Source organism: Solea senegalensis, linkage group LG8, assembly GCF_019176455.1.
Source record: "Solea senegalensis isolate Sse05_10M linkage group LG8, IFAPA_SoseM_1, whole genome shotgun sequence".
In the NCBI taxonomy this organism is placed as follows: Eukaryota; Metazoa; Chordata; class Actinopteri; order Pleuronectiformes; family Soleidae; genus Solea; species Solea senegalensis.
Window position 1 is genome coordinate 967,081 of NC_058028.1, and position 21,867 is coordinate 988,947.

At 38.0% G+C, this 21,867-nt stretch overlaps 2 protein-coding genes across 2 annotated transcripts in view; both read left to right on the forward strand.

The window, feature by feature from the left end:
• The first annotated feature begins 359 nt into the window (after positions 1–359).
• txndc17 (thioredoxin domain containing 17) lies at positions 360–3,923 on the forward strand. The gene is made up of 4 exons (XM_044031384.1): positions 360–629; positions 1,790–1,871; positions 2,159–2,234; positions 2,917–3,923. The coding sequence occupies exons 1-4, from the start codon at positions 485–487 to the stop codon at positions 2,983–2,985; spliced, it is 372 nt and encodes a 123-aa protein (XP_043887319.1). The 5' UTR covers positions 360–484; the 3' UTR covers positions 2,986–3,923.
• A 2,307-nt stretch (positions 3,924–6,230) lies between these two features.
• Positions 6,231–21,867, forward strand: part of nxn (nucleoredoxin) — a 44,361-nt gene continuing 28,724 nt past the window's right edge. The window contains exon 1 of the mRNA XM_044032824.1: positions 6,231–6,720. Coding sequence (XP_043888759.1) covers positions 6,412–6,720 — 309 coding nt within the window. The 5' untranslated portion in view covers positions 6,231–6,411. The remainder of the gene's footprint in view (positions 6,721–21,867) is intronic.

The following is a 21,867-nucleotide window of genomic DNA, read 5'->3' on the forward strand; positions in this document are numbered from 1 at the left end:
ACTCTCTGACATGACCGATCCGACTTAAAATAAAGACATTGTTTTTTTAATTGATTTTAATCCAAAACACGTTGCTCCAGCTTCTCAACTCAAGTTGATACTCGGGGGTCCGTGTACTTTTTACCGTTCGTTTCCCACTCTACCACTACCGCTTGAACGCAGCACGGTCGGAAAGACGAAGAGTTCAAAAGTATTTAAAAGTGCAAAGTCCAAAACTAGTGTTTTATTAATGTGTACCACTGAATATAAATATTATTTTGTGTCATGTTTTGATTTTTATGAAGTACTTTGTAGTGACAGTTTTGGAGCGTTAAAGTCGGGTGTACTGTCGCTTTAAGAACCTTTGCTCAGACCGGAAGTGCACGCGGTGAGTGTGGAGTATTTCTACCAGGTTCAGTTGACTCATCTCTGACTCTTTAAACACTAACACTCTCTGCCTTTTCTTTGACTTTAACGCCTTCTTCTCGTGAACTGTGTTGGAAACATGACGCATTATGAACAAGTGAACGTTCGCGGATACGATGAATTCTGCCGCGCTGTGTCTGAAAGGAAAGGAAAAGATGTTTTTGTTTATTTCTCTGGTGATAAAGACGCCGAAGGAAAGAGCTGGTGTCCGGACTGTGTCAAAGGTACAGCACTCATCATCATTATTATCATTATTATTATTATTATAAATATTATTATTATTACATAAGATTATAGATGTCTTTTACATGTTTCTATTTAAAGTCTTAGTGTTGTTGTTTTAATAAAACGTGTTCATGTGTCACCTAGTTAAACTATCTCTGTGCTAATAGAGTTTTGATGTTTTACATTTCATATTTTATTTATTAAGTTGAGATTCTGTTCAGATTTTATCACTTGAATATGTATATGTATAAACAGCATAGTACTTGTAAATACTGCAAAGATTCATGCAATAACCAATAATAACTACTAGAACTACACCAACTCAATTGGATACTAATTCATATTTGTGAATGACTGAAGAAAATAAAAATTAAATACTAATAAAACTATATTAACTAAACTAAATACTAATAAACATATGAATGTCGTGATAAATAGAATAAATGATAAAATACTAATAGCAAACTAGCTAATACTAATAAAAACTAAATAATAACATCAGTTTCTAAATATAAGTAATAATTATGGTCAATAATCAATCAATCAATCAATTGTTTTCTATCTATTCACTTTGTCTGTTTTATTGTATTATAAAGGAGGTTTAATAACATTGATAGTTAATATTCTGTTAAATACACATTAAGATGAGACTAAGTCGTCTGTGTCATAATGTATTTATATTATTTCATAGAGAAACAATCCTTACAATTAATATTCTGCACTTTTTTAGTTTTCATGTGTGTGAAAGACACAATGAACTTAATCTTTTTATATTTTTACCTCAGATTTTTAGTTCTTTTACGATTTACATGTAAAATGTAAAGGGACATAAATGAAATAAACGTTATTTATTCTTTAATATGTACGATTATGGCGGTTTATGGTAAATTTCTGATTTTTAAAATGTGGCTTGTGACACAGACAGAGATTAAGTGTCTCTACATTTAATTCATTCATCATCTTTTTGCATGATTTAGTATGTTTTTGTTTTTTTAAACCTGGTTTTATAGCCTTTTTTAACGTGACTTTTTATTCCTGTAGCACTTTGACATTTATTTTAATGTAAAGTGCATAATAAATACATGTATGTAGTACTATCATTATTATTATTGTTGTTATTTACACCCTGACCTGTGCCTCTGTTGTTTTCCTCTCTCAGCTGAACCAGTGGTTCGAGCAGAAATGGCTCATCTCCCTGAAGGTTCCGTCTTCATCTACTGTCAAGTGGGAGAAAGAGCTTAGTCAGTGATTTACTCGTCTTTACTGCAGCGTTTTCTCAGAGAACGTGTGTGTGTGTCACGTTGTTGCTGCAACACAACCTTTTCTGCATCAAATGTATAAAAAGAATCGACAAATTATGAAAAGAATCATTCAAGATCACATAAAGATCAGGATTCTTCACGTTTGAGCGGATGATTTATGCACAGACGTGACTGACAGACGATTCTCTGAGTCTTTTATTTATTTAGGTTTTATTGTATCAAATATTCAGCTGCTTCATTGTGTCGTCTTGTTGTTGTTGTTTCAGTTGGAAAAATCCAAGCAACGACTTTAAGAAGAATCTGAAGTTGAGCGGTGTCCCCACACTCCTGAGATACGGCACTGTAAGAAGATCACATCAGATAACATCAGATTACGTTAGATTCTATTATATTAGATTAGATTAGAACTTTATTAATCCCCCACGAGGTTTTACCATGGCAGCATATATAATATAATATGATATAATATAATATAATATAATATAATATAATATAATATAATATAATATAATATAATATAATATAATATATAAACATATAAAACAGAAGAAATAAAATAAGAAATAACAGCAAACAGTAGATCTATTATGTTATTAACATTATAACAGAGACATTATTATTATTATTATTCATTATATTCTATGTATAAACTATAGTATATTATATTATATTTAATATATGGTATTATAATACAGAATACAGATACATCGCCACAGAAAAACCTGTTTATCAAAATAACAGTTAATATGACATGCTATAAATATATTTAGATTTAGCAGATATATGTTCTGCATTGTAAAATATTAACAGACACATTATATATATATGTGTATATATATGCATATATCTACTCTAAAGTAGAACAAGCTGAAAAGAATAGCAGAATATTATATGATATATTATGTTATTTGGAATTAGCTGAGATGAAATTCAGGCAATATTTTATTATTTAATGGTGAATATTATTTTACGCTGCAGTTATGATGATGATGATGATGACGATGATGAGGTGTCTCTGTTTCAGCCTCAGAAGTTGGTGGAGGACGAATGTTTCAAACCAGACCTGGTGAAGATGATGTTCACTGAGGACTGAAGTCTCCTGCTGCTAACCCTAACCCTTCATCATCGTCATCGTCATTTCTCCTCTGTTTAACAGTAACCACTTCATAAGCATTCACCACCTTCATCTCTCCCACTGTAACTCAGAGCCACTCATGATTATTAAATAAAATAATCATGTGATCATGAATGAATTGTTATTGTTTGTGACACATGTGGCGGATTTTTACCACTAAAGTAAAGTAAAACAATCAACTACAACCTCTTTAATTACGATCCTGTAGATTATATACCATAAATATATCATTCATTTATTTTTTCACACCTTTTTGCGTTTTTTTATTCAGAATATTAGTCAATATCATCACCATAATTCAGTGTAGTGCCACTAGAATGACCATAGACATATTTATCTCCTGTAGGTTATGCCACAACATGTATTTGAGGACAAAAACATCCTTCTTTGTACTTTTTGTCTGCTTTTATTCAGGATATTTGCTAATATCATCACTACTGTAGTCTATAAAATCACTATAGACTGCATTTATCTCCTGTAGGTTATACTATAACATCTATGTGGAACAAAACATAGTTCTTCATAATTTTTAATTTTATTTTTCAATAATTCACAACTTTTGGTAGTTACCAAGGTAATACTTGGTTTTGTGATTTCTATTCAGAATATTTGTTAATATATTTACTATAATAACAGTGTAGTGTCTCTGAAATGCCAGCACACCTTCATAAATCTCCTGTAGATTGTACTATAACATCTATTTGGGAAAAACATACTTTTTTGTAATTTTTGGCAAATTGTATTCAGAATATTAATATAATCACCATAATAACATTGTAGGGCTGATAAAATGTCACTTACCTCCTATAGATTATACTACAACATCAAGTTGGAAAAAATAACTTTTATTTATTATTAATATGTGAAGTGTCTATAACTTCATTAGGAATTTTTTCCCAAATATGTTTTGTTGTATAATCTGGAGGAGATTAATGAAGTCTACGATAACTTTTACAGACATGACACTGCTATGTGGTTTCTTTGTGGATGTTGTAATTTGTTGACGGTCCCTGTCTTTGACGCTTGTTTCCAAGAAAACCAGGTTGCAGCTGATTGTTGACTTTACTTAGGTCAGAAAAATCCACACTTTTCATCCCAACAATATCATAATAATAACGTATAATATAACAAACAATAAACGGCCTTAGAAAGTGCAACGGAAAAGAATGAGCATCAAATGAAACAAAGAGCTGTTGATTCACGGATTTAATTAGCAGATTTCTGTCGTTTTCTGACGTTTGTGTGCAGATAAATGTTCATGAATGTGTCGCCTCACGTTAAACACAACAACTATATATTGTTTTTGTCATGTTTCGCTCTATAAATGAATAAAAGTGACCTTTGATGTTGAACTGTTTGTTTAATAATTGAAATGATGAAACCTTTGCTATAAATGATGCTTTTAAAGTAGAAAAAGTTGTTTATGCAGCAGAAACAAAAAAGTTGCCTGCAATGACACCATAACTGACACTGATCACTTTATTAGGAACACTAAAAATCAGAAAATAGTTATTTATTACTGTGTTGTTTCCTCAAAGTGATGTTTGTTTTCTTCTGAATTTATTACATTTTGTGATTTATTTTTATTCAACACAAGCAAACGGAACAAAAAAGGGACAAAACCACACCGTGAAAAACACTTGTTTATTATCCCAGTCATTTATAGTTTAAGTTGTAAAATGAATATTTTCTGTATTGTAGTAAAGTACAAATATAATATAAACACTAACAAGTGCATTATAAATACTTGAACGTGTGTTTAAAGTAGTAAATGTGCAAGAAACTTTTGGATTACTATGAACTACAGTTGCAGCAGATTTACTTTCCTCCTGTGGACACTAGGTGGCAGCACATTCATAACAACAGTGTTTTATTTATTTTTTTACACTCAGCTTTATTTTTTGACATGTTAGTTTTATAATAAAGCTTATTAAACATATAGGGCCAGCCAAAAAAAACAAAACATCCAAAAAAAAAAATCCGGCACAAGAAAAAAGTCAGACAAAAAAAAAAATCAGACACAAGAAAAAAAAACAAAAACTGCAGAGGCTTGACCACTTACCACAACAAAGCGACAAGCGACTGACGGCTCCATGACAGCGTCTCAGACGCCGCGTCTGTCTGAGCTCCACAGCGACAGGATCAAGCAACTTGATCAGAAGTAGCGCTTAATCGACGCGTCTGTAGAGGCAGCCATGGCCATCGACTAGAGTACTTTGATATTTTCTAAATGAATTTATTTTTAAGCCTGACTTTTTTTCACGATTGTATTTAGCCACTGTTAGCCACAAACATTGTAGCAACAAAAATACACTGTGACGTACGACTGATTTACTGTGAAACAAATAATTGTGAGTTCCATTTACGTTGCAACTGGGAGTGACGATACCGCCGAGTTTATCGCGCTTCATTTGAGAAGTTGGGCGGAAAAAAAACATGGATACAAACTTCGGGCTAGCCAATGTTAGCATGAACAGCAGTATGACCAGCGTAGCAACACGTTCATGCTTTCACAAGAAAACCTCAAAACAGTTGAGAAGTCGGAAAAAAAGACAAAACAACAACATGTAAACATACCTCAGGCTATCCCTGGTTAGCCAATGTTGTGCAATAAAAATGCTCTACATGGTATTTTGCGGAAGCAAATAGCTTAGCAACATGTTCACAAAAAAACCTAAAATAGTTAAGAAGTTGAAAAAAAACATTGCAAAAAATAACATGTAAAAACGTATCTCGGGCTAGCCCGAGTTAGCCTATTTTAGCAATAGCAGTTAATATAAACATGCATAGCAACATGAAAAAACTAAATCAGTTAGAAAAAAGATTGCAAAAAACAGCAAGCAAACATATGTTAGCAATAGCAGTCAATAACAATGTTTTACATGTTATTTTGCAAACACAAGTTCACAAACTTAAGGTTTAAGACAGAAGTGAAATGAACCATAAAATAATAACCAAGCATTTTTTTACTTACATGCTAGTGTCGGCCATCTTGGAAAGCTATTTTAAAAAAAATACGACTTGAGGGGGCATTCCTGTTTAAGTAGGAACTTGGATATTCGGACTTCCATCTCCAACCGTTGACAGCTCTGATTTAAATTTGGACTGCAGTGCCCGTTTTGACCGCTAACGGCCGCAGTTTTACATGACGTCCATGCTGCCAACATTCCTGCACACACACACACACACACACACAGGGAGGAGGAGGTACACGGCGGTGAAAGCCTCCGCTCACACACACACACTCCACGGCTGTAGTTGAGCGAGGTATTCGCGGTGGAGGTGGAGGAAGTGAAGGGAGCGGTGAGTCGCTCAGCTTCGTCGCTCGGTCGCTCGGTGTCGTGTCGGTGAGTCGTCGCGTCGCGTCGCCCTCTCGTCGCTGCCATGTCGGACTTTCTGGAGACTCTGCTCGGGGAGCGGCTCGTCGACAGCGAGAAAGCCGAGGTGGACGTGCAGTCTCTGGGCGCCAGGCTGTCGCTGGTCGGGCTGTTCTTCGGCTGCAGCCTGAACGCGCCGTGTAAGCAGTTCAACGGCAGCCTGTGTGAGTTCTACAGCAGGTTCAAGAAGAGCTCCGAGCACAAGGACAAGCTGGAGATCGTCTTCGTGTCCTCAGACCAGGACCAGAAACACTGGCAGGACTTTCTGCACGAGATGCCGTGGCCCGCGTTACCTTTCAAAGACAGACACAAAAAGGTAAGAGGCTGATGAAGAAGATGTGTTTATCCCCTCATTAGTCCTGTAATCCCACACAGAAGCGGCTGCTCGGGGGCCACACAGGGGCCCCAACAGTGTTAAACATGACTCCATGTTCTTTAACAGTAAAGACATGACATTATCTTGTTAAGCAGGGCCGCTCCTAGCCTCGGTGGTGCCTTCTTTGACGGGTTTGGATTTGGTGCCTCTGATTTGAGGAAAACCGTTAGTGCGGTTAAAAAAAAAAGCAAAAAAGTTTCACGTCAGTCGATATCGATAATTATCGCAGATTGAAATGTGGGACAGAAAACATCAAACGCACACGTATTAAAGGTACAGTGTGTAAACTTTAATGTTGAAGTTGAACCTCACTCTTCTCTTCCATGTGTTGTTGAATTTAGCCTTGAGTTAGCTTAAAAACTGATAAACATGTTTAGTTTGTCCACTGTGGGCTACTGTAAAAACATGGAGGTCCAAAATGGCCGCCTCTGTAGAGCTGACCCTGCTGTGTACGTCTCCTACGATTTTCAAACATATGTTACAGTCAAAAATCAGATTTTAGTGAGTTATTGTCTCGATCTACAGACTGAAGAGATCTGCACAAATATCACACAGTCGTCATTTAAATGTTTCTCAAATGAAAATAATGACGTAAAAATTACCATTTGTGTTTAAAATAGTTCAGCTGTACATGCAACATAACATAAATGTTAAAGATTCATGAAAAAACAACAAATTATACGTTCATGGGATTATAAACTTACAAAAACCTAAATTACATTTTTTTATTTTCACTTCATGTGTAATGAAAATAATTTCACTTACATTTCATTCACTGGACCTTTTTTTTTTTTTTTAAATAAGGAAACAATGCTGTTGATGAGATTTAAATCAAATTATTTTAAGGGTCACGATTTGTTGGTCATTTATCAAATACTACATTTCCTTTGGGACAATTAAGATTATCTTATCTTAGTCAGCTACTAATTTGACAGTCATTGAACTGGTTTGTAAAAGATGACACCAGCTCGTTCTCCTGGTTTCTTTGTTCCACTGACATTTCACTGAATATCTGTGGTTTTGTGGATGTCAGTATTTTGAGTTTAAAAAAAAATAATAATAAAAAAAAAAAGAAATTGCCTTTTAAACAACAATTCATTCATGAATCAAATATTTGTCAGATTTAGCTGATTACTGTTTATTCTCTGCAGAGGTTGTGTTTGTGTGTGTGAGAACCTGCTGTAAATCAGGATGACACTCGTGTCTTTATTTTTTAAATATTTTGCAAGATTTTATGTAGATTGTTTAGACCGGAGACACAAAAACTCACACGTCGACCAAAACAAACAAAAACACACAAACACACTCAGCTGTGTTAAAGATAAACTGTTGTTTTTGCACGCTCGCTTTCCACCGACTGCTTTGGTTCATAATAATAATAATGATAATAATAATATACTAGTATATCCATATTATTTAATGTGTAGCCTGAAACCACTGTGTCGTTATCTCCCCCTGATCCTTGTTCATTCATCTTTATTTATTTTAGTCGATTATTCTAAAATTAAGGAATACAAGATTTAATTTGTATGTTGTATAAACTCTTAAACTCTGGCGGATTGTTTTGTTTTGGGATTCTTTATCTCCTCTAAGACTGACATTTAATGTCCTATGTATTTTTTATTTTTTGTTATATTGATAAGTTAGGATTTAAAATAAATGTTTGAATTTTCCTTTTACTCCTGAACTCAGTCTGACTCATACAGAAATAAATCTCATCATGTGGATAAAAAATGATTTTATGTGACTAATGTATTAACAGAATATTCTGTGGCAAATAAAATCTTGATATTATGGATAATATATCAACTAATGTCAACAAATAATTTCCTGGAGATGTTTTGGTAAATCAATTAAAACTTCCTATGCATTTTATATAAACAATAAATAAAATAAACACAAATCTGTTATAAAAGGTTATAAAAAAAAATTCCAAATATGTTTCAGGACCCTAAAAATCTCCCCTGTGACCCGTCTGTGGGTCCCGGCCCAGTGTTTGGGACCCACTGTGGCCTTTGGCTGCACAACATGGTCAAAAAATGATATTGCGATTATTTAGAAAGATATTTTAATAAGATAAGAAAATGAATAATTTTTTTTTAGATTTCAAAATATTTTTCCTGGTTTTATATTAACCACGTCTGTATTTGTCGGTTATTATTTATTAGTTGTGCTTCATAACTTCTCTTCTGTGTCGGTGAGGCTTCATGGACTCAATCATTTCCTTGTAAATTCTCTTCGATTGCCAGCGATGATTTGTGTTCCAGCTCATAATGAGGTCCAGGCGTGACCGTGAATCAAGGCCCGGGGTTTCAGGAGAGTGTGTGTGTGTGTGGGGTTCTGTTGTCTGAGGCGGCACACACACACACACACACACACACACACACACACACACGGTGCAGCATCATTGTCTTCTGACCGCGTGTGTAAAATAACCGGCGTCAGCGTCTCATCACTCGCGTGTTGTCTGTTTTCTGCAGAGAGCGAACGCAGTCGCGTGTCTGCGCTCGGCAGACGTCGACCTTTGACCTGTTCTCTCACACCATTATAACGAAGCCATAACAATCGGTGTGTGTGTGTGTGTGTGAGAGCAGCTGTGGTGCAGCCACAGACACTGGATTATGGATCCGTGTGGGAAAACCCTCATCAACCACTAATTAAGTCCTGATTTATGGATGTTGGTGTTTAAATGTTATTACAGTGGTACAGTCATGACCTGTACATTCATTCATTCACGCTGCAGCCTCTCTTTCTCCTGTCCACATGATTATCTCCAGAGAAGTGGATATGAGAGTGTCCTGCCTCACATTGTTAGCCGTCATTTTAAATTCACAGTTTGTGTATTGTTGCTTTAATTGCTTGCTCATTGTCTGGGGATTTATGATTCTTAGTGAAACACAATGCAGTTACAAATATACACAATTTTCCATTTTTTTTGCTAATGATGACGTGTGTGTGACTCAAATTGAGCAGGAAGTGTGAATTCAGCTGCTGCTATGTTGAGTAACAGAGGAGGATTTAGTGATTGTTGGGTTCACATCGCATGGCTCTTTTCCGTCGAAGCTCAGTTTAGTATCAGTCACGTTATTTTTCCATGACTTCATAGCTCCTCCTCAAAGTAGGCGGAGTCATCATATCGCTGCCGTGTCGTGGTTTTCTCTGCGACACAAACGAGTGACTTGTAAATCAGTTGTTTTGGGTGAAAGTGAATCATTTGTTCAGATGAGTTGACAGAATGAAATACCAGTGAACGTGGTCACGACGGTCGGCTTTCGGCAGAGCTGTCTCTAAGTCCACCACACTCCTCTGTCCAACATTTGCTTTGCTAAATGTTGGAGATGAACACATGTTCTCTTTTTTTTTGTCTTTTTAACTTTGATCCATCTACAGTTGGACATTGTTGACTTTAAAGCTCATGTTTATCATATTTATTTTAATACAATTAAAATAAGGACTTACTGTTTGTCTAATTTTAGCTGCAGATTGTTTTAACTTTAGTGTTTTTAGGGGTCGGTTCTAAAGCAGGGGTTTGGTTTATGTCCATCCTTTTCCTGGCTTATGTCACAGGTGATACACAGGTTTGGCTAACTTTAGCTGCAGTCCGTTCTTTAATGTTAGTGTTTTTATAATAAATTTGGAGTCGGTTCAAGTCTGTCCTCGTTCTAGCTTAAATCCCAGGTTGTAGTTTGGCAAAGTTAACTGGCCGTCTGTCAAAATGTTTTGTTTTATCAACAAGTCGGGGTTATTTCATGCATATCCTCATGCTAGCTTATGTGCTTTGGCCAACTTGAGCTGCTTTTTTTTGTAACTTTTATTTTTTGATTTTCATGAAAAAAAAAAACGGGTCAGGTTACTGATTTACTGGTTACTGGTTACTAATATTGCTCCCAAATGCTAGCTGGGCTACGTAGCGCTGCTGTGTGTTCTGTAACTTTTACGTTTTGTGTTTTATTAACAAAAGCAGCGGTTGGTTCACATCCGTCCTCGTGCTAGCTAAGCTCACAGGTGATAGTTACTCTAACTTTAACTGCAGTCTGTTCTTTAACATCAAATGTACTGTTTCATTATAAAAGCAGGGGTCGGTTCATGTCTCGTGTCTCACTGAAGACTTGAAAATGAATGTGCCCCCTCATGTGGCTCAGAGGTGAACTGTAGATATAAATCACATATAAAAGGCAGGAAAGAATTCTGCTCATATATTTGCTGACCCCAATAAACCCTCGTCTGTTTCATGTGTGGGTCCTGATCCAGATTTATGAAGACAGAATAAAGAGGGATCTGATTTTAACGCCTGTCTGTGGAAACCCAGTGTCCGACCGTCTTAACTCCTCTCCAGATCTTTTTGAACAGCTCGTCTTCTGATGAAAGATGCAATTTTCCTTGAATCGTGTCTTTCAGAGCCTGAGGGCCCGCCCACCTCAGGACGTCCTCCAATGTCCTGCTGTGTCTCGGTTATCTCTCTGTCCTCTTTGTCTTTTCTAACCAGGACTTCCTGTTGCAGGAAATGTTTGTTGTTGACTCAAGAAGGGGAAAAAGTCTTTGATTAAATACAGATAAAAAGGTGAAATCACTCGTACTTTTCTAACCAACACAAAGAATACGAAGCATAATTGGGCTTTACATCTTTGTGCCAATGACCTGACCTAGATATTTCCTGTACTGTAGTTTGTCAGTTTTTTTATTTGTTACTATATAATAGTGACACGTGTGCCTGTAACAGGCGCATTAATGCTTTCTGTTTTTACAGTTTGAAAAACTGTCAGCAGTCTCTAATTATTTTTTCTTGGCTTTGTCTTCTGTTAGGCTTCTAAAAACCCAGAAGTCAGAACATAAAAAAAAATCTAATTATCCTCTGTTGTGTTTAGTCAGGGATTCTTGCACATACAGCTCATGTTCAGTCATTTCAGGAATGACCAGCTGTCTGCTGGAACTGCCTGACAGTTTGTGTTAGATCAGACTATGATCAGACTATAATCAGACTATGATCAGACTATGATCAGACCATGATCAGACCATGATCAGACTATGATTAGACTATAATCAGACTATGATCAGTCCATGATCAGACTATGATCAGATCAGACTGATCAGACCATGATCAGACTATGATCATGATCAGATATGATCAGACCATGATCAGATCAGACTATGATTAGACTATAATCAGACTATGATCAGACTATAATCAGACTATAATAAGACTATAATCAGACTATGATCAGACTATGGTCAGACTATGATCATACTATAATCAGACTATGATCAGACTATAATCAGACTACGATCGGACTTTTGTTGAAGATAAAATCTGTCTGTATGAGTTGCTTTGGTTACCATGTAGGCACTGATATCCGACCCAAGCCTGTTGGGTTCTGACCAGTGTTGGGAACGTTACTTTAAAAATGTAATTAGTTATAGTTACTCACTACTTGCGCCAAAAAGTAACGGAGTTAGTAACTGAATTACTCTATAATAAAAGTAACTCGTTACCAGGGAAAGTAACTATTGCGTTACTCTTAAAAAAAAAGTTGCTATATGTTAAAGAATTTGGATTTAAGTCAGTTGAAATGAGTAGAACAGACAGATGTTTGTACATAACTTTCTATATTTATTGCACGTCGACAGACAGCAAGATGTTTATCCTGCACTTCAAGTATTATCAGTTACACCATATAAAGTGCATTTAACTCTAGCAAATTAAATCAAATCAACAAAAGTAAACTTTTAAACAACAAAAAAGTGTGTTCAGCTCTGTCGTCTTATTCTTAATTAAATAAATCAAACTCTCAATAATCGGTGTTTTGGCAACTAACTTTGTAGATGCGTGTGCGCTGTGAGATGCTTCATTAAATTAGAATTGCTTACAACGGATGTCGACAAAGTTTTTGGCTCCGGGACATAATGTACACATTACATGTACGTTCTTGCCTTTGATCACAACAAACTTGAAGAAGTGATTTTATCGCCACTTTGAAAATGCCAACTTTACATCTGAGTCCTGACTCGCCGTCTCTGCTGCTTCATCGATTCTCTGTTTAGCTGTTGTGTGTGTGTGTGTGTGCGGTGCGTTTGCTGGAATGCGTGAAACATGACTCTGCCTTGGTCAATCATAATCGCTTACACCGTTATTAACCCGCCTCCTCACTAGCTGTGAGCCAGGGGTGCATTGGGATTACACAGTTTATTCAATCAATGCATAGTAACGCACCGCATTTTACGTCCAGTAACGTTAACGGCACTGTAACAACGGGAAAAGTAATTAGTTATATTACCCCATTACTGAAAAAATAATGCTGTTACCTAACGCCGTTCTTTTAAGCGGCGTTATTCCAAACACTGGTTCTGACAAAAATCCATAAGTGATTGCTGGACTCAAGTTAAGTGACAAGCTGACGTAACCCAAAGTTCCTTATAGTGAAACAAAGAAGGGCTGCGATAAGGCAAAAATCGCTAATTGTCGGATATGTCATCGCGTGTTTATCTCACAGTATAAATTTCTTTATACAGAGTAAGACATCTTGCTTTTTACCTGTCTTTGCTTGGAGTCGCACGCACTGTACAGTGGGAGACAGCAGGTAAACATCAGTATGACCTGTCCATGACCATGTCCATGACCGTGTCAGTGTCCGAATCCATGTCCTTCTTTTTTCCCCCTAACAAACAATAGGGGGCAGTGGAGACAACTGACTCGGGCGACACCCTGGACAGATCACCAGTCCATAGTTTTTGAGATTGGTAGCTATCACAAACCGTGTAGGAGCTACGGTAATGAGACGAACACTTCCTGTCAGTGACGACAGGTCGTGCACACAAGAGTTAAATGAAAATCCTGCACGGTTCTGCTTTAATAACCAGGGTCTGTCAGATAGTTAGGATTAAATCAGCATCCCGATTGTTGGCGGTTGGCAGTCGTGTCGTGTAGCTGTTCTCCAGAGGCAGGGCGGCCGCTCAGTCGGCTCACAGCCAGAGGGTACGAGAGTAGAGAGGAGCTTCAGCTTCAGAGAGGAACTAAAGAGGCCTTTCATCGACGTGTCAGTGATCTGCTGAAAGGTGAAGGCCACTCTGTGCTTCTTCACTCTGCGACAACACAAGAGTCTTGAAAAGTGGCTGAAATATTTAACCTCGCTCCTCTTCATCTGTCAGTGGTCGGTTTCTGTGGCTCTGTGTCATTTTCCTTCTTCGCTGGGTTCACTCACACAGTGTGGTCCGACACCATCAACAGCAGTGGATCTTTTACTCGCTTAATCCCCAACGTCTTTGACTGTCGTTTAATGCTTTGATTGTTTTAAAGCGAATTCCAGCTTCTTCGTTGTTAATATTTTCTGCTTTTCTTCATTAAAAACAAAACACAACATTTGAGCACGTCATCATGTTGAGGTTTGAGAAACACTGATCTACATTTTTGAAGCTTGACGCCCGTAGAAACAAGCGTGGACAAGAAAGAGTTGTCCAATTAAATGAAGTGATTTATTGAATGCAGTGTTTGTGATTGTGCTAAACCTTTAATTGTAGCACGTAACATTCCAACTCTTTCATGTCATCTATGGACTTAACAATATGACATTTTTTTAAGTCAGTTTTTTACTGTACATGAATTGACCGATATGAGCTTTTTAGAAATCCGGCTGATGACTGATCACTTAAGCCAATTTGTTTCTGGTCGGATAAAATATAACTGTTAAATTAATTATAAATGATACAATAAAGGAAAAAACTTCAGTAACCAGTTACTGACCAACACTATTCTTCTGTCGCTCCAATCTACATGTAATGTCTGTACTGCAGTGACAGATTTATGAATGAATTATTAAATACATAAAAAAAATAAAACAAAATCCATGAACCTTTGGAGTAAAATGCTGATAATAAATAAAATCAATGAATCAATCTACTTCTATTTGTCTTTTTATTTCTCAAAACCAAACTCGATTTACAATTTGATGCATTTTTATTTATTTTTTTTAAAAACAAACATTTGTTTTTTTGATTTTGTGGGATTTGAATAAAACTCCCTCTTACAGGATTAAAATCAAGAGAAAATGATCCTCGTTCTTTGACTTCCACTCGTGTTATCTGGGTGTTTTCGTTGCACTCGCATGTTTCCTTGTGTTCTGAAAGTCAGGTTTTAGTGTCAGTGACGCTTTTATTCAGTTCATTCAAACGTGGTGTAAATGCAGCGAGCGCTGCTGTGACTCCATTGTCCTGCAGCTGTGAGGCCTTGTTGCTCTCCACCGTGTTTGACAAGAGCTTATATAAAGAATGTGTGAGACACCTGCTCCTCTGAAGCTGTTCAGGGCCACAGGGTGTCTGTGTGTGTGTGTGTGTGTGTGTGGGTGTGGGTGTGGGCACTGCCAACTGCTCCATCTCACACCACCGGGCTTGTGTTACTGTCTTCACTCACGACACATTGTGTCCTCTTCACAAGGAGATTTGTTATATTAAGAGCGACGACAATGAAGGTGAAGTTCAGGGGCTTAAGTTTCCCCAAGTGAGCGCCGGGGAAACAGTCGCGCAGTGTTTCTCGCAACATTTAATCTCCTTAAACTTCCGTTATCTACCTGTGAAACGACAACATACAAAGGCTGTGTGTGTGTGTGTGTGTGTGTGTGTGTGTGAAAGCACTCTCTGGGATTTGACTTTTCCCTCTTTGTCCTCGTCATGTTCTCCAGCTCACGCACGGAACCTCTGTGGTTTTTTTAATCAGGACTGACGTTAAAGATAATGGACGTGGATAATGTGTTCACCACAGTGTCAGCAGCAGCAGCAGCAGCAGCAGCAGCAGCTCAGAATGGGAACAGCAGATGATTTATTCGCCTTACGTACAGTTTTCCCAGACCAGCCCCAGATTGTCACATACTTATCCGTCAAGTCGTCCCAGAGTTTCGCCTCCGTTCAGTTGATGACGGAGGGGGGAAAAAAATAGCTAAGGCCAAGTTTCTTTCCTCGGAAAATAAGAATACGGTTGTTATTTCTTAAATCCTCCATGGTTTGGGATTGGTTCATCGATGGTGGATGATGGAATAGCGTTAGTTTGAAGAATGAACAAAGCACTCGATCGCCTCCTGCCTCTGACTGCCTTAATAAAAAAGACACCAGAAATGGAAAAAAGAAGAACATGTGGAATAATCAACTATTAATCCATCACTAAATGAATCTTCCTCCTTCTTACGTGTGAATATTTTCTAGTTTCTGTGATGATTTCTAGTTCCCGGTGTGACGACAAATTCAGAGAAAAGGCATTTTAGCTGGGTCATGTTTGGACGGTTTATTTCTTCTTTTTGGGAGAACACTATTTGTGACACAGTTGGTGAATGATGTCTTTGCATAATTATAAAATATAAAGCTTTATATGTTCATGCTGTACAAAGACTGTACCGGACGTGAGTTTGTGATACCAGTATAGGAAACATAGAAGTGGTATTGTACCATCGCTGCATGTAGCTGGATGTCCTCCACTGTTGTGTCACGTTCGATGTCGTCGCACCGGTACGACGTCATGACGACAAAGTAAAGGTTCCAAACACCAGCGTGACCCAGGACTTTACCGTCGTCAAACCTCATCGTACCATGATGGAACCACAGCCTCGATCCATCACTTTTCTGTCGCGGACCGTACCATTTTACTCTGGTACCCTTAAAGGAGCGACGCCAAAGACTATTATACTGGTTATTTGGTTCTATTCTATTACACAAAATAATACGTACTGTTCCACTCAGCAGAAACATGGTTTAAACATGGTTTCAATGTCTTATCAGAGATTCATCGGCTACATATGATAAATCAGTCTGCCTCCAGTTTTCTTGCTGTTGCTGCTCGAGCCTCCTGTTCCTACTTTTCTCGTCAAGGTCGTGTTGTTGTGCCTGGACCCTCCCCCTCCTCTCCCTCCTCCCCCCAGTCCATCCTCCGGTGTGTAATTGCCGCACACACACACACACACACGCAGCAGCAGCTCTCCTCTCCTCTCCAACATAATAACAGCAGAACCGCCCCGAGGGCATCCTGTCATCCAGAGCCGGCTCTCGTCTTCCCTTTGTTATCTGGCTGAGATTGAATGTTGGCTTTTTGTGATTGCTCAGTTTTCCCCCCCTCATCATCGCCCCTGATTATATTTCCTCGGCTAAATGAAAAAGATAATGATGGATGTGAGCTTTGGCCCCGTCCCCACTCACAGTTCCACGCTCTCATTGTTAGAGCTGACACTGCCGTGGAAACCTTTATCCCTGTTTGTGCTGATTTTATGTAAATTTATTCATCGCATTATGAGCATTTCTTGCCGGAGTTTCCCACCGGACAATAACCTCTCCCTCCCTGACCAACACCCAGGAGCGGATGGATGCTCATCCAAGTGTGAATGCTCCTGCAGCGTTTGCTTCTGTCTGAGAGGAATCTCACCGTATAAAGAGACTCGGTGTCACAGCGTGAAGTCTGTCACCAGCAGCTCTACTGACCTGCTCACTCACTCACTCACTCACTCACTCACTCACTCACTCATACATGTGCAGGTCAGGGTTTTATCTCATGCTGCTTTTCCCATTATACAGTTTTGGTATCAGTCAGTCATGTTGTTTTTGTGGGAGGAGTCATCACATCACGGCTGCGTGAAACTGCCGTGTCGTGGTTTTCTCTGCGACACAAACTAGTGACTTGTAAAGCAGTTTTTTTGTGAAACTGAATCATGAGAATCAGTTGATTCATATCGTAGCATGACATGGATATCGTGACATAAATATCCTATTGTGACTTAAATATCGTGATTATATCGTATTGAGACTTAAATATCGCGATAATATCGTGATTTAAACATTGTGATAATATAGTGACTTAAATATCGTGATAATATCATGACTTAAATATCATGATAATATCGTGAATTATATATCATGATAATATCGTGACTTAAATATTGTGATAATATCGTGACTTAAATATCGTGATAATATCGTGACTTATATATCGTGATTATATCGTATCAAGACTTAAATATCGTGATAATGTCGTGACTTACACATTGTGATAATATTGTGACTTAAATATCGTGATAATATCGTGACTTAAATATTGTGATAATATCGTGACTTAAACATTGTGATAATGTCGTGACTTACACATTGTGATAATATCGTGACAAAAGTTGTATTGGATGGATCGTCTCCTCTGTATGTAAACGTACTGATTCATGTTGCTTTTCCATCACGCGGTGCTGTCTCTAAATATACTCCTCTGTTAAACATTGACATTTTAGACATTTCCTTTGCTGAATGTTGGAGATTCATGCATGTTTTCAGGATTTTAAGTCTTTTTAACAGATCGTGTCATAAAAAAATCAGCGTCATCTGGAGTGAGAAGAGGTGGAAGGAGGAGGCGAGAGAATAAACTGGCCAAATACCTGAGGCTGATCTTTTTCTAATACTGTTTATCAAAGAATCAGTACAGTATCACATCACTATATATATCACACAAAATGTATATTTGAATTTATACCAATTGGCTGATTAATAATAATAATGATAATAATAATAATAATGATGATAATAATAATAATGTAATAATAATAATAATAACCTGCTTGTGATGATTATTTAAAAAAAAAACTCTATAACCCTAACACTAAATTTATTGGTGTAGAAAATATTTTCCGGGTCGTGTTTTGAGTTCACTGACCTCATTTAATCCAGATTAGTGAAAGTCGATCCTTACTTTTGCTCTTACAGTCTGTGCTGAGCTGTTAATCTGAGGATAACGAGGCAGTTTAGCAGATATCAGGTGTCTAATAAGGTCAGAGGTCACACCTGAACCACAAATCTCTTCTTTTTCGTGTGTCTGTGGGTGTGTGTGGATTCTCAGGATTCTGAATCTGATTTAAAAATGTTGTGTTATAATATCCTGAAAAGTCACATGGAATATTCTCCAGGTTCAGGTTCCAGGGAGGTTAAGGTTTCTGTTTTTGATTATTAATCTGATCATTCATAATTATATGGATAATCTGTGTTTCAGTTATTCCTCATGTCGTGAGGACCTCATTATGGGGACAAAAATCATGTCCTCATAATGCAAAGACATGTTGTGTGGTCAGATTAAGGATTATGTTCACTCTTTAGTCATAAACACTGACCTTGTCAGGACCTGGTCCTAATGAGGCAGAACCTTTTGTTTCTGTTAGGTAAAGTTTGGGAGTAAGAGTTGAATTGTGGTTATTGGTTAAGATTAAGGTTGAGGTTAGTCATTAACTGGTTATGGTTAAGGTTAGTGATAAGGCTTTGTGCAGAGTCCTGAGAAGTACAGCAGCACAAACCTGTTTGTGTGTGTGTGTGTGTGTGATCTTGTATGGGTATCTTTGTGAGGACCAAGTAACTTAAGGGAGTGAGGACGTTTGTCTGGTCTTCGCTTCTTTAAAAGGTTTTTTAGGATTCAGGCCTGGTTTTGACTGTCCTCACTATGAAGGCTGCACAAACCCGTGTGTGTGTGCTTGTGCGTGTGTGGTCACATGACTCTGTGGAATACATTTGTGTGTAATAACTGAAGGTCACCTGTGGGTGAGATGATGATAATAATAATAATAATAACGATCATGATGGAGCTGCAGTGTTGCTCACATATTGATGTATGCTGTTGTTCAGTTAGTTAGACTGGATTATAAATATTAATGTGGTTTTCAGCTGGTTAGCATTTACTGGCATTAAAATCCAGAGTCAGAATACATCACAGTTTATTATTGATTACACAGGTGCTGCTCATTTTCCCATGTGATTAAAAGTCATTAGAGCAGTTTTAAGTCTTTTTATTTCTAAGATCTGGGCTCAAAATATGTAGTTTTGTTGCTATTGCTATGCTAATATTAGCTGTAGAGGGCGCTATCATCAAAGTCAAGCAGGTCGCAGTTTATTCAGCGACTGTTTTTAGTCGTATCAGGTGAGTTTGTTATTTTAAATCAGCTGATCATGGACTTCCTGAGATTATGGTGTTGAATATTTGAAGTGTGAAGACTTTGATCAGAGCTTCATCACTTCATCATCATCATCATCATCATCATCACTTCATCTCTGGTTCTCCAGGTGTTCACAGTTCACACGAGTTATTCAACTCTCACACATGTTTTCATAAAAGAAGAAGAAGAAGAAGCTTCTGTTTGTGAACAATCGTGTGAACCTGAGGGAACAGAGGCGGGTCCTGACCTGTCAGAGGGGTGGAGTCATGTCAGAGGAGTGGAGACCTGTCAGAGGGGCGGAGTCATGTCAGAGGAGTGGAGACCTGTCAGAGGGGCGGAGTCATGTCAGTTATGTATACTGTAATTACTGCTGTAATTACTGCATCAGCGCGGAATGGTTTAATATCCAGCAGCAGTTGACTTTTGCTGCCTTTTTTCCACACGTTAGAAGTGAAGACTCAGAGGAGAAATAACCAGTGAGATCTTTCTGCTTCTGCTGCCGCTGATGCATTTTTTTCCTCGATGCAATCATCAGAAAGTGAAAGTGGAGCCGAGTCCAGTCCGTGACGTGGCCTCGAAGCTCTGAATGTTTCCGTTGGAAATCAGAGCCCAGTGGTTTGTGAGAGTTCATGAATGGAGATAACAGATCTGTCGTTTGTGGTCCGTGCGTTTCCAGGTCTTTTGTTTTGCCTCAGTAATCACACTTTGCTCCAGATTATGAGATAATTATATGTTAGGATTTCTGGAGCGTGACCAGAGACTCTTCTGTAGTCCAAGTCTTTAAAATGAAGATCCCGTGCTGCTAAAGATATTTAAAGAAAGTTTCAATTAGAAAAACACACCCGTTTTTCCTCTTTATGGGATGTGAGAAATGGAAACACATTTTATTGCAATCTTTGATATTGATTTACATCACAATATAAAGCAAATCGTTATAATCGCTAAAGTAACTGATCGATCATGAAAATAATCCACAGATTAATATAAATCTGAGTGTTATAGGAGATATATGTGGATATAAAGCTGCACGCAGTTTCTTTCTTTCTTTCTTTCTTTCAGTTGTTTTTCAGTGACTACGTCAGACGTTTGATTCATGTCACGATTTTCCAATGTGAAATTCCTCACGTTATTTCCTCGGCTGCTTTGATTTCCTTGCGCTGTCGTCATGAACACACACACACACAAACAAAACACTCTTTATTTGTCTTTTACTTTGTTTACTTTGGTGCGGCAGGAAAATATGCTGCTGGTTTTTGGGGTTAAATTAAGAGATATTTTAGAAAACAAAAGCTTTTTACTCAGACACACACTGTGGGTTTAGTCTCTAAAGTTACAAACATTTTGGAAAACAAAATAAAATCAACTTATCGACCCATTAAAGGAGACAAAAGTTTCATTAACTTACTTAATCTGAACGACGACGTCTTTAAGAATGTGGACATCTTTAAGAACGTGGACGTGTTTAAGAACGTGGACGTCTTTAAGAACGCGGACGTCTTCAAGAATGTGGACGGATGTCTTTAAGAATGTGGCCGGATGCTTTAAGAACGCTTTAAAGAACGTCGGCGTTTATTTTAAAGAACGGACGCTTTGAGAATGCTTTAACGCGACGCAGAATGTAGTCGCTTTGAGAATGTGGACGCGAGAGAATGTGGATGTTCGTAAAACGTGGACGCCTTTTTGAGAACGTCGCTCTTTCAGAATGTGGACGCCAACGGAATGTGAGAATGTGGACGCTTTTTTTCGCTTGTGAGAATGTGGACGAACGTTTTAGAACGCGGACGTCTGTGAGAATGTGGACGTCTTCGAGAGAATGTGGACGTCTGGACGTCTTTGAGAGAATGTGGATGTCTGTGAAAAGGTGGACGTCTTTTAGAACGTGGACGTCTTTTAGAACGTGGACGTCTTTGAGAACGTGGACGTCTTGGTGGCGTGTGCGTGGACAGGATTTTTTATTCCCTCGTCACAGATGAGATTGCAGACGCAGCTCCTGCCCGTGTGTTTGCCAGCAGTGAAGTGTGAGCAGCTGTGGGAGGAACCAGACACGAGGACTGAAATAATGACTGCAGCACACACACAGACACACACACACAGAGACACACACAGAGACACACACACAGAGACACACACACACACACAGAGACACACACACACGCTGCAG

Excerpts from the sequence above, each read along its gene's own strand:
- txndc17 (XM_044031384.1), top strand. The coding sequence starts at position 485 with ATGACGCATTATGAACAAGTGAACGTTCGCGGATACGATGAATTCTGC. Across the intron at positions 1,872-2,158 it reads CAAGTGGGAGAAAGAGCTTA|TTGGAAAAATCCAAGCAACG; the intron begins GTCAGTGATTTA and ends TTGTTGTTTCAG. Across the intron at positions 2,235-2,916 it reads CACTCCTGAGATACGGCACT|CCTCAGAAGTTGGTGGAGGA; the intron begins GTAAGAAGATCA and ends TCTCTGTTTCAG.